The sequence below is a fragment of the Tigriopus californicus genome, chromosome 12, assembly GCF_007210705.1.
Source record: "Tigriopus californicus strain San Diego chromosome 12, Tcal_SD_v2.1, whole genome shotgun sequence".
Lineage (NCBI taxonomy): Eukaryota > Metazoa > Arthropoda > Copepoda > Harpacticoida > Harpacticidae > Tigriopus > Tigriopus californicus.
In genome coordinates, this window is record NC_081451.1 from 10,971,715 (window position 1) to 10,984,942 (window position 13,228).

Below are 13,228 nucleotides of genomic sequence, written 5' to 3' on the forward strand. Positions count from 1 at the left end.
GGCCTGTATTGGAATGAGATTTGCTCTTCTAGAGGCCAAGGTTGGCCGTGTGTCTGTTCTTAATAAGTATCGCATTAAAGCTTGCAAAGACACGCCTCAACAATCCGATGAGAAGCAACTCATCATTCTTAGGAAACCCTAGGGATAAACTTTGGGTTGCTGTTGAAGCACGGTAATACAATGAATTGTCATTTGCCAACAACTTTTACCAATGAATGGAGCTTTGAATAAAAAATCTTTGATAAAGTGTCTTTTCAAGTAGCCACCATGAATTACGAAAGAGAAGTAAACTATAGAGCAAAAAGGGAAAGGATCTACATCATTTGTCACACCGCCATGATCAAAAGGACTGAAATCTACACAATGTGAAAAATGACATTTTCAAGTCAAGCAGAAATTGCAGAAGTTTGACGGTTTAGATGTGTATAAGTCAATACTCAAGTCTGGGTTGTAACTGTCGCCACTCATTTCTTGAGAGAGACTCAAGACTCTACAAAAAACTGCTCTCTTCCCTTTGTGTTGGTCATTTATGTTGAAAAAGATCAACTTCCCAAATTCTAAGAAGACCTGGATATTTTTTTCAAAACATTCAAGACCAACCTTCAATACCTGAGTATCATCAAACGGCAAACTCAATCTCGATTTCTTATCAGATTTACTTTCGAATGATAGTGTTATCATATGTTGGCATCTTGAATCCATTCAGACATCTATCTGTGAACAGTAAAAAAATTATTACATTATTATTTATTATTATTGCAACTACCTTTTTAGGTAAATGTACTTGTTGTAATTAATTAAATTCAGAAGAAAAGTAATTGTAATAGCAAAAAGTGTAAAATTTGTGTAAAGGCACAAGGCGTGGAAATATTTTAATGGATGGAGTCTGTCACGACTGGAAAGGAAAGCTCTACTTAATCCATTCCATCTTCATTTTGAAGCACTCGATAAGGAGATAACGTAAAACTGAATTTCTTCTAGCGGGGTTTCAGCGAGTTCCCCTCTCCAGTCCTCACGGACTCCATGTCATATATAACAACATACAGAGACGCTAAGGTTGTTGTGGATGTCCACCAACCCTGCTTTGATGAGCCTGTCATTCCGCGCTCGTCACCAACGCATCAAGGCGATATTAAAGTTTTACTCTTTCAGATGATATCAACTGCTGTGAGCGAAGACGCCTTGGCAAGCTCCTTTAAAATGCAAGACTCTCATCTCTCATCTGCCATCTGTGGGAACGATTTGAAACCTTGACACTGAAATAATAAACAACTTCAATAATTTGATGACTTTTGAAAAAATATTCAGTTAGTAAATGTGATATTTTCTCTTGTCGATCAATTGGTGTTAAGTTTCTCAGAATGAGAAATGAATGCCAAATGCCAATTCCTATGAATGCCATATGTATATTAATATAAGTGCTTTGACTCTTATATGGGTAGTACCAGTTTTAGAGGAAATATGTTGTGGGTCAATTTTAATTTACATGTGCAAATTTCTCGCAGCATTTATTGCGGTCGATTGACTGAAGCATTAATTAGGCTGACTTGCAGAGGCTGATAAATAGTATAACCTTTGGTCTTAAAAGAGAGCAATGAATCGTTGTTAAGTTTCTTAATTGTTGTTCCTTTAGTACCATTGTGAGTATTGGAACCTTGGCACTTCTTGCCTCACATCTATGCTGTGGGGTCACATACATCAAATCGCCAACAAGTTCGTTTTTCAACTTGATCAACAAAGGGACTTCGTGAAGGCATGGTGCAAGGCCCAAAAAAACCATGTTTAAAAGGAAAATTGGCTCTTAGCATTAAAAAAAGAACTACTCAGCTAAATATTTGCCTGGCATCAGTAATTGTATTGCTACCTTTCCCAAAAGATAATTATATGAATTTCTAGCCAAGTACTGAACATTTGTTTGCTTTGGGCCCAGCTTTCACAGATAATTTTTTTAATAATATGTCGATAGTTCAAGAAATGCGCACATTTAATATCAAATCTTTATCCGTTCATTTTGGAACAATTGGTATAAATGCACATTTGTCTTGTGTTTGTCCTACTTCAAACATAAAAACATCTCCTTTCTTTCTTGTCCTTTTATTGCCCATCTATCTGAATAGTTGCTATTGCTATATACTGGTTAAAGGGTACAGTAATTCAAAGGTGCTTAAAACCATATCCAAGTCTTGAAAATCTAAATGTTCTTTTCACCAAATGAAAGTTAAGTTCAAAACTACTAAATGGAATAAAAACATGCTCAAGAACAGGAAAGGCATTGCTTAAGAGTGTTGTGATGAAAAATCAATCAAATTGAAATAAACAGTTCAGAAAAAAGCACAGGTATTGTGAATAATTTGGTAATGCTAATATAGCCCTATGGGCACGTGAATAGCAAAAAATACAGAAGGAAATGCTTGCAAGTATCTTGCAATGTTATTTCAACTTGTCATGTGTTATGGCCCAAAAGGTTAGTCTCAGAATGTGCAGAGTATTATGAATAATCTCCATGTATTTTTTGTGGACTTTATTATGTGATTGAGGTATTTGTCAGAGTGTTAGTCCTTTCCATGGTCATTAAGGACATTAAATTTGGCTATTTTTTTTTCAAATTTAAAATGCCAGCCAAGTTCAAGATATGGATCCATTGGTAGATGAGGATTGACTTCTAAAAGTTTCCTTGTGAAAGGTCTATGAGGGAAATTAAACTCAAACCTAATCTCGTGACAAAACAATGCTAGCCATATGCCGAATAAAGGCTAAAAAAAGCTTTTTTCACTAAAGCATAATATTACATCAAACACCAAATCGATGTTTATGCCGGGTTCTTAACCTGAGTCTGTTGGCCTCAAACACTATCACCAATTCCAATGGACATGTGTAATAGCTTTTGCCACATCAAAGACATTAAATTTGGCTATTTTTTTTTTTCAAATTTAAAATGCCAGCCAAGTTCAGAGTATGGATCCATTGGTAGATGAGGATTGACTTCTAAAAGTTTCCTTGGAAAGGTCTATGAGGGAAATTAAACTCAAACTAATCTCGTGACAAAACAATGCTAGCCATAATGCCGAATAAAGGCTAAAAAAAGCTTTTTTCACTAAAGCATAATATTACATCAAAACCAAACAATGTTTATGCCGGGTTCTTACCTGAGTCTGTTGGCCTCAAACACTATCACCCATTCCAATGGACATGTGTAATAGCTTTTGCCACACCACATGCAAGTTTTTGTAACTCGTTTCCAACTTCGACAAATTCCTTAAGTTCCCAGACTATTCACTCTCAATTTCTTTTTGCCCCTTCCATTCATTGTCATTTCAGCTTGAAGTAATGAAAATCTTCGAAGTCCATGTCTAGCTTAAGATGTTTTTCCTTAGGTAACTGCGCCGCTCCAAAAAAAATCCAGCTTATGTAATGGAAGTATTGTATCAGAAGCACAAAGAAAAACCTTTCGTTGGAATCTATGGACCCTTGGGTCAGTTGTCTTTTGTCATCATGATCTGGAGTTGGTCAAGCATGTTCTAATTAAGGACTTTGAAGTCTTTGTGGATCGCTTCGGGAAGTTCAATGTGTTTGGTGGAGATTCAGAAGTGTTTACCGATCGTCTTTGCGCAAACAACTCGTCACTTTGAAGGGCGAATTATGGAAGGATGTCCGATCAGTGTTCTCGCCCGTTTTCACATCCGGGAAAATGAAGCTCATGATGCACTTCATGAAAGCAATTAGCTTGAACTTGCAAGAGGCAATGAGGCAATGTGCTGAGCATTCCAAACCCATTGATCTCAAAGATCTTTTTGGCAAATACAGCATGGATACCATTGCCACTTGCGGATTTGGAGTGGACGCCGGATCGTTTGGATCCAGTCAAGAAACCACGTTTGTCAAACATGCCAAAAACATATTTGGTCGTTACCATTGGGACGGCTTTATGCTCATGTGCTCTGTGATTCCAGGATTGAACGCCTTCTGCAAAATGCTCAAGCTTCCTTTTTCAAGCCCGTTGAGACCAAGTTCTTTACGATATCATCATACAAACCATTCAAAATCGGGTCAAGACGAAGGAGAGGAAAAACGATTTGGTCGACCTTATGATCGACGCCATTCATTTTGAAAAGACTCTGAAAGAAAAAGGCGAAATCGAGGCTGATGACAATGTCATCCAAAGCTCCAGCTTTGCCCACAAGATCAAAAAAACCGACTTTGATGAAACTTTTGGTGGTTTCCAACGCTTTAGTGATTCTCGTGGCAGGTTTATGACACAACAGCCATGACAATGACCTACTGTGCCTATGAGTTGGCCAAGAGTCAGGTTACTCAAGATAAACTAATTCAAGAGATCGATGAGGTTATGCTAAATTAGCTGAAGATCAGGATTTCCCGGATTATAACACGATTCAAACTATGCTTATTTGGACTCGGTTCTTCACGAAACTTTACGGCTCCACTGTCCACTACCATTTATAAACCGCAATAATTCCCGTGATTACAAGATCCTGGAACATGTTGGTGATTCCCAGGGAACCGATGTTTGTGATGGCCTACAGTATCATGCGAGACGATAGGTACTTTGATCAACCGAATGAGTTCAATCCAGACAATTTCTCTAAAGCCGCAAAGGAGAAGAGAAGTCCATATGCGTATCTGCCCTTTGGGCAAGGTCCACGCGATTGTATTGGAATGAGATTTGCCCTCCTGGAAGCCAAGGTTGGCTTGGTTTCTGTACTTACAAAGTATCGAATCAAGGCTTGTCAAGACACACCTCAACACGTTGTTAGGGACAACTTCACTCTCCTAGGCAATCCGCGAGATAAACTGTGGGTTCTGTTGAGGCACGGTAATAAGATAAAAAAGTGATTTATATTTGATATGAAACTAAACGTCATAATAAAAGTCCCTGTAATAATTGACGCACTCATGAAGTCGAAAATTATACTGTAAACTGAACAAACTTGAAGTGCTCTGCAGGGCGTTAAAAACACGGTGATACCCACCACACTTCTGAGGAGTTGACTCAAATGACAAGATTTCTAGTTGTTGTTTTTTTCTGTTACATAAACAAAAGACCTTTTGTCAAAAAAGAATATATCTCTAAAAATCTCTAATATATCTCTAATAAGAATATATCATACGTCAGGATGAATAAATTTCATTCAAAAAAATTGCAATTCATTCATTCAATTTGTTTTTTTTCCGGCTCTTTTAGTAATAATGATAATAATAATTTATTTACCGTACACAGAGAGAGGTCTTGAAAGAATTCAAGGCACAAATATATATTTACTCACTCGCTCGAAAGTGAATCTGATCAGTAATCGAGTTTGAATTTGCTGATCGATGACACCCAGGTCTTGATGCTTAGTCTGGAAATGTTTGAGAGGAAGTTATCCAGGTCCTCTTTGAATTTAAGGAGAGGTTTTTTTTCAGCATAAATGACTCGAAGGGAGGAAGGCAGTGTGTTCTTTAGAGTCTTGGGCCTCTTTCAAAAATGAGTGGCGCATGATTGATTTAGCAGTCGCATTCTTGTTGTAGTTCCAATGATGCAGGTAACACGTTCTTGTCTCGTTGACGAAATCAATGCCCGTTCTATGGACAGCTCATGGATACATTTAAAGTATGTATATGGCATACCCCTCCAGTCTCCTTTGCACACTGTACAAGCGTAGATGCTGAAGTCGATCCCAGTAGGAAAGTTTAGGCATTTCCAGTTATTTTGCCGAGTGAAGCGCCGGAGAATACTCTCCATTTTGTTTAGTTAGCCAACAAGTTTGGGCTCCAAATTAATGAAGCATAGTCCAGATGGATTGTGCGATGGATTTGTAGATGGTAACCATAGCTAACCTATCCCTGGCTCTGAAGGTGCGTGAGGCCAAGCCTGCCATCTGAGGCAGCTTTAGTTACCTTCTCGCTCAGCTGAATATTGAATTTTCCATCGTCCTGAAGAGTAACACCAAGATCCTTTGATGGATGCAAAGAAAAACTTCAATTTCAGCTCCCTCATTATCTAAGTAATTGTGAGGGAAAGCCGATGAGCCATATGACACGTAAGATGTAAGACGTAGTTATTTTAAAACCTAATAAGTTTCCTTCGCATTTGCGATTTTCTTTAGCTTGAGCTCTTTTTTCTATGATGTTGTCATGTAGTAGACTTGGTTTTGAATTATTTTCTAAGGTGTAGAGTTCATAGTTAGTGTGATTTGATTGTTCATTACTGTATTGATTTTATATTGGTTAGATCAGCTTGTTGAGTTCATTTCAGTGTTATTTTGTTGTTTGCATAGGTTTGTGATTATTTGTCTTTCTCTGTGTTTTATCTCTATCTTAGATTTACATTTATCAGTTTGCTTTAAGGTAGTTTATTGTTGTTCTGTCTTGTCCTGTGCCTCAAAACGACATTACTATAGTTTTTTTAGTTTCTTTTACTTCTTGTTCTGATCTTGCTGGCATTTGCGTTTGCAATTAATAGTATCTTTGCACTCATAGTGGAAGCCAAATGGGCTGCAGCAAAGAGGCTAGCATTTTCTGATTTAAAAAAAGACAGCACAAAGGTTAAGATCCAGGTGTTCTATAGATGAAGAACTAACCATAGTTGGTTTCAATTCTAGTTCGTTGCAATAAGGTACTCCCTAACAATGCATTTTTCCTCATGGGGGCGTTTGTCTATATGGTGGAAGGTTGGCCAGATGGGTATATTCCCATTTCGAATCGACATCTCAGTTGATCGAAGTTCTTGAGGAGTTTGTGATCCTGCGCAATCCATCCCAGCATGCTGGTGTAGCCAGAAAGCAAATAATTTTTTTTAAGGCAGCGTCCCAGATCAACCCTACATTCAAGGACTGGTTCGGCCTGCCAACTAAAATTTGTTGATAGGCCAAATATCATAGAAAATTAAAAGGTAATAAATGGACGAATTGTAAACTTTCATTTCAATAGGACTGGGCATTGAGTACATTCACTGTAGCGAATAGAAAAGCCCGTGAAAAAATAAACCTAAAATTAAATCTTCCAAATAGCTCTAATATCTGCATTGATCACCCGTCATTTTGGGAACTACTTCGGTGGTCAGTTTAATGATCTCAATTTGAAGCTCTTATATTCTGGCCATTTTTTTCTCCTGAGGAGTTTTTATTCACATTTATGAACATGGCAAAGGCAAGCGTTGCGTTGAGCGAAGCCCCAAATTTCTTGTCTCTGACAAGCATGAATCAGTCAACTGGATCCACTTCTTCATCTAACAGGAAATATAGTGTATAGACCAAGCAGAACAAGTCATTTGGTGGAAAAGAACATTTAGATTTTCAAGACTTGGATATGGTTTTAAGCACCTTTGAATTACTGTACCCTTTAACCAGTATATAGCAATAGCAACTATTCAGATAGATGGGCAATAAAAAGGACAAGAAAGAAAGGAGATGTTTTTATGTTTGAAGTAGGACAAAACACAGACAAAAGTGCATTTATATCCAATTGTTCCAAAATGAACGGAATAAAGATTTGATATTAAATGTGCGCATTTCTTGAACTATCGACATATTATTAACAAAATTGTCTGTGAAAGCTGGGCCCAAAGCAAACAAATGTTCAGTACTTGGCTAGAAATTCATATAATTATCTTTTGGGAAAGGTAGCAATACAATTACTGATGCCAGGCAAATATTTAGCTGAGTAGGCTTTTTTTTAATGCTAAGAGCCAATTTTCCTTTTTAAACATGGTTTTTGCCCTTGCACCATGCCTTCACGAAGTCCCGTGTGTGATCAAGTTGAAAAACGAACTTGTTGGGCGATTTGATGTATGTGACCCCCAAAGCATAGATGTGAGGCAAGAAGTGCCAAGGTTCCAATACTCACAATGGTACTAAAGGAACAACAATTAAGAAACTTAACAACGATTCATTGCTCTCTTTTAAGACCAAAGGTTATACTATTTATCAGCCTCTGCAAGATCAGCCTAATTAATGCTTCAGTCAATCGACCGCAATATATGCTGCGAGAAATTTGCACATGTAAATTAAAATTGACCCACAACATATTTCCTCTAAAACTGTGTACTACCCATATAAGAGTCAAAGCACTTATATTAATATACATATGGCATTCATAGGGATTGGCATTTGTCATTCATTTCTCATTCTGAGAAACTTAACACCAAAACTGATCGACAAGAGAAAATATCACATTTACTAACTGAATATTATTTCAAAAGTCATCAAATTATTGAAGTTGTTTATTATTTCAGTGTCAAGGTTTCAAATCGTTCCCACAGATGGCAGATGAATGATGAGAGTCTTGCATTTTAAAGGAGCTTGCCAAGGCGTCTTCGCTCACAGCAGTTGATATCATCTGAAAGAGTAAAACTTTAATATCGCCTTGATGCGTTGGTGACGAGCGCGGAATGACAGGCTCATCAAAGCAGGGTTTGTGGACATCCACAACAACCTTAGCGTCTCTGTATGTTGTTACATATGACATGGAGTCCGTGAGGACTGGAGAGGGGAACTCGCTGAAACCCCGCTAGAAGAAATTCAGTTTTACGTTATCTCCTTATCGAGTGCTTCAAAATGAAGATGGAATGGATTAAGTAGAGCTTTCCTTTCCAGTCGTGACAGACTCCATCCATTAAAATATTTTCCACGCCTTGTGCCTTTACACAAATTTTACACTTTTTGCTATTACAATTACTTTTCTTCTGAATTTAATTAATTACAACAAGTACATTTACCTAAAAAGGTAGTTGCAATAATAATAATAATAATGTAATAATTTTTTTACTGTTCACAGATAGATGTCCTGAATGGATTCAAGATGCCAACATATGATAACACTATCATTAGAAAGTAAATCTGATAAGAAATCGAGATTGAGTTTGCCGATTGATGATACTCAGGTATTGAAGGTTGGTCTTGAATGGTTTGAAGAAAAATATCCAGGTCTTCTTAGAATTTGGGAAGTTGATCTTTTTCAACATAAATGACCAACACAAAGGGAAGAGAGCAGTTTTTTGTAGAGTCTTGAGTCTCTCTCAAGAAATGAGTGGCGACAGTTACAACCCAGACTTGAGTATTGACTTATACACATCTAAACCGTCAAACTTCTGCAATTTCTGCTTGACTTGAAAATGTCATTTTTCACATTGTGTAGATTTCAGTCCTTTTGATCATGGCGGTGTGACAAATTGATGTAGATCCTTTCCCTTTTTGCTCTATAGTTTACTTCTCTTTCGTAATTCATGGTGACTACTTGAAAAGACACTTTATCAAAGATTTTTATTCAAAGCTCAATTCATTGGTAAAAGTTTGTTGGCAAATGACAATTCATTGTATTACCGTGCTTCAACAGCAACCCAAAGTTTATCCCTAGGGTTTCCTAAGAATGATGAGTTGCTTCTCATCGGATGTTGAGGCGTGTCTTTGCAAGCTTTAATGCGATACTTATTAAGAACAGACACAAGGCCAACCTTGGCCTCTAGAAGAGCAAATCTCATTCCAATACAAGCCCTCGGGCCGTGACCAAAAGGCAAATAGGCAAATGGATTCCTTTTCTCCTTTGATGTCTTTGAGAAGTTATCCGGATTGAATACATTAGGATTGTCATAGTACTTTTCGTCCCTCATTATGCTGTAGGCCAACATCGACACGTCAGTTCCCTTGGGGATCACTGCGTAGTGTCCAGGAATCTTGTAGTCTTGGGCGGTGTTCCGGAGGATTAGTGGGATTGGGCAATGAAGGCGCAAAGTCTCGTGGAGAACCGAGTCCAGGTAGGGCATAGTTTGGATCGTGTTGTAATCAGGGAAGTCTTGATCTTCAGCCAATTTAGACATAACTTCATCGATCTCTTGAATTAGTTTATCTTGAGTAACCTGACTCTTGGCCAACTCATAGGCACAGTAGGTCATTGTCATGGCTGTTGTGTCATAACCTGCCACGAGAATAAGTAAAGCGTTGGAAACCACCAAAGTTTCATCAAAGTCGGTTTTTTTGATCTTGTGGGCAAAGCTGGAGCTTTGAATGACATTGTCGTAAGCCTCAATTTCGCCTATTTCTTTCAAAGTCTTTTCAAAATGAATGGCGTCGATCATAAGGTCGACCAAATCGTTTTTCCTCTCCTTCGTCTTGACCCGATTTTGAATGGTTTGTATGATGATATCGTAAAAGAACTTGGTCTCAACGGGTTTGAAGAATGGAAGTTTTAACATTTTGCAAAATGCATTCAATCCGGGTATGATTGAGCACACGAGCATGAGATTATCCCAATGACTTCGATCAAATATAGTTCGTGCGTGTTTGACAAATATGGTCTCTTTATTTGACCCAAATGATCCCGCATCAACTCCAAAGCCACAAGTAGCAATAGTATCCATGCTGTATTTGCCAAAAACACCTTTGAGATCAATGGGATTAAAATGCTCAGCACATTGCCTCATTTCCTCTTGCAAGTTCAAGCTAATTGCTTTCATGAAGTGCATCATGAGCTTCATTTTCCCGGATGTGAAAACGGGTGAGAACACTGATCGGACATCCTTCCATAATTCACCCTTTAAAGTGAGGAGTTGTTGGCGCCAAAGACGATCGGTAAACACTTCTGAATCTCCACCGAAAAAATTGAATTGGCCGATCCGATCCACAAAGACTTCAAAATCCTTAATGAGGATATTCTTGATCAACTCTAGATCATTGATGAAAATTGTTGGCTGACCCAAAGGTCCGTAAATCCCAACGAAAGGTTTATCCTTGTGCTTCTGGTAGAGATCATCCATGACATAGGCGGCGTTCCTTTTGGTGAGGATGACATCAGGATGGAACGCGGGATCGTTGCCAAAGGGAAAGGTTGCCTGAGTCTCACTTTGAACTCCTCGACGAGCCCAGAAAGTGATTCTATACTTGAAGATCCCGTAAGCGATCCCAAACAAAGTCAGGAGAAGCGCTAAAATCTCAACAATCATTGCTGCTCCACAATTCACTCACTGTAGACTCACTGTTTGGCATACGACTACTGTGCCTTATACGAGTCATAGATCTTGAGCGCAAGTTGCCTCCCATATACAGCACAATGTGCAGGCTGCGTTACATTTCTGCTAAGGTCTTGCTGTATAAGCATTAAGTAAACCCATGAATTGAGAAATGGGCGAGCGAGTAGGAATGTTTAGCCGGTTCGACTGAACGACTTTGGTGCTACCTTTTTTCGAAACTGATGGTCACAGCGAATAATATGTTTCTTTCAGTTAGCCACTCTCGTGGTGGAGTAAAAAGACATGGTATTGAGCGGGGGCATCTCGACTTTGAGAAGTAATCCAGCCACCAATCCTGTTTTAAAGGCGTGAGCCCAGATTCTTTCTATTAGTTTTATGAGGGATTTGCTTTGGTATTATTTTGAACCCATTGATCAAAGAAAAATAATCAGGCCACTTTGCCAATTTAATCGTCAGCGTACTGAGAAGACTGGAAAGTTTTCTTCCAGAGTATTTGGAAATCCTGGACTGCTTATGTTTGTACCCGTGTAATGATAGAGTCAACCGGTTTTGGACAAATATCAGAAGATTGATGAGTCACTCTAAAATTGTCTAATCATCTTGTCGTTTCATTCTTTTACTATGGGATATGGTGTTGAAAAATTATTATAAAACCTACCAGCGAAACTAATTCACCTAATTACAACCCAATACCCTACTCAATAAAAAGTCACGAACGCAGTATCAAATTTTCAACATAGGTTTTAAAGATGTACTTCTTTTTGGCGTTATAAAAAGCGTTTCAAAAAGCAAACATAAAAAGCCAGTCTCATTTATGAAGGCCTGTAAAGTTTGAGATCCTACTGCAATAGGAAAACGCTGGATAGGGTAAAAACGTTTCTTTAAAGCTTAAGATATTGTATTCTTTTCATAACTCCTTATGAGTATACTGAATCCATCTTGAATGTAACTTCGAGGACCGCTTGAAGCCAAAGAGTCAAGTTCTTTGTGGAATGAACCTCAGGCAAGGGCCTGTGTTTTCAGGAATGCCCGTACCGATGCACACAAAGATAAAACGGAGTAGCGCCCATCTCGCTTGAGCTCTAGTTCAATGTGGACATTCCCAATGACCCCCATGTTCGTTTGGCTACAACTGTATTTATCAAACAATTATGCAAGAGATAACAAAGTTTAGATACGAAAAATAACGGAGAAGTGCAAAATCCAATTCTAGTTTGTGACCACTTGTATCCATTATATTCTGGTGTTTCGATAGCAAAGGAATATCAGCACATATCGTGGGAATTCTTTAATATTCCGAAATAAGGGAAACAGTAAAAGACAGACATAAAGTAATGTGATGCGCACTATGCGGATGCTATGAAAGGATAGTTGATTTCATTATTGTTTTACAGCAAGGAAATAACATAGTGTCATGGGATACGAGCTTAAGCCATTACTTGCTTTTCCTTTTTTTAACACCATCATGGCAAGGATTATGAATATCGTTGTTTGGAACTTTACCATAACAATCACAATTGATGGCCTACAATAAACCAAATAAAAGCCTGTGGAATACCCCTCTATGTACTTAGCTTTGAGTGGAAAAAATGAGAGGTGGGCCAATCGGTAGTTATAATCAGCCTTTGGTACTCTAACTTGCATCCACTGTTAAAGTGAGTTACAGTGTTTGCACGGTAATTTTGCGCCATAAGAAGAAAAGAGGCCTGCCTCACTTTTGTTTTTTTATATCCAAAATTTACAACGAGGTGTGACTTGAAAATCTTTATTCACTATCTTGTTAAGATACATTGTAAACTTAAGTAAACATAATTCATCTAAGTTGGTGAGAGCATTAATTCATTAGAATGCTACAGGATTAGAGCCATGGTACCATCAGGACATTTGGTAGCCGGGCAATCTTTAGTGCAACAAAGTCATGAAATTTGCAATAGCTTAGAAGCTGCTTATCAAATTTGAAAAAATGCGTTTTAAATCAATTATGCATGCATTAACTTTATGTATTTTTTTAATAAAATAAAATGTTTCTCCCTGTTATCTGGTATAAAGTATAAAGTGATATAGAGTTATTTAATCTCCATGAACCATTTCAGGTTATTGGGAAGGTATAAATGGTGGAGAGTTGATTGGCTGAGGGCTTCCGGATGAATTGGATTGAGTCCTCGCATTATTCTGAAAATTTGGATAGCATCTCCTCTCTCTCGCAGTTCCTTCAAGCTCGTTAATCCAAGGTTTTTGAAGCTTTTCTTCGTATGAGCCTTCAAGTCC

General features: G+C 38.0%; 1 protein-coding gene and 1 pseudogene across 1 annotated transcript; one reads left to right on the forward strand and one right to left on the reverse strand.

The window, feature by feature from the left end:
* Positions 1-3,378: 3,378 nt before the first annotated feature.
* Positions 3,379-5,303, forward strand: LOC131891280 (cytochrome P450 6k1-like; annotated as a pseudogene).
* A 3,935-nt stretch (positions 5,304-9,238) lies between these two features.
* On the reverse strand, positions 9,239-11,016 carry LOC131892057 (cytochrome P450 6B2-like). The gene has a single exon (XM_059241786.1). It carries the CDS (start codon positions 10,931-10,933, stop codon positions 9,314-9,316), a length of 1,620 nt encoding a protein of 539 aa, XP_059097769.1. The 5' UTR covers positions 10,934-11,016; the 3' UTR covers positions 9,239-9,313.
* Positions 11,017-13,228: the final 2,212 nt, after the last annotated feature.

What these genes read in the sequence shown, in the direction of transcription:
- LOC131892057 (XM_059241786.1), bottom strand. Translation starts at nt 10,933, where the DNA reads ATGATTGTTGAGATTTTAGCGCTTCTCCTGACTTTGTTTGGGATCGCT.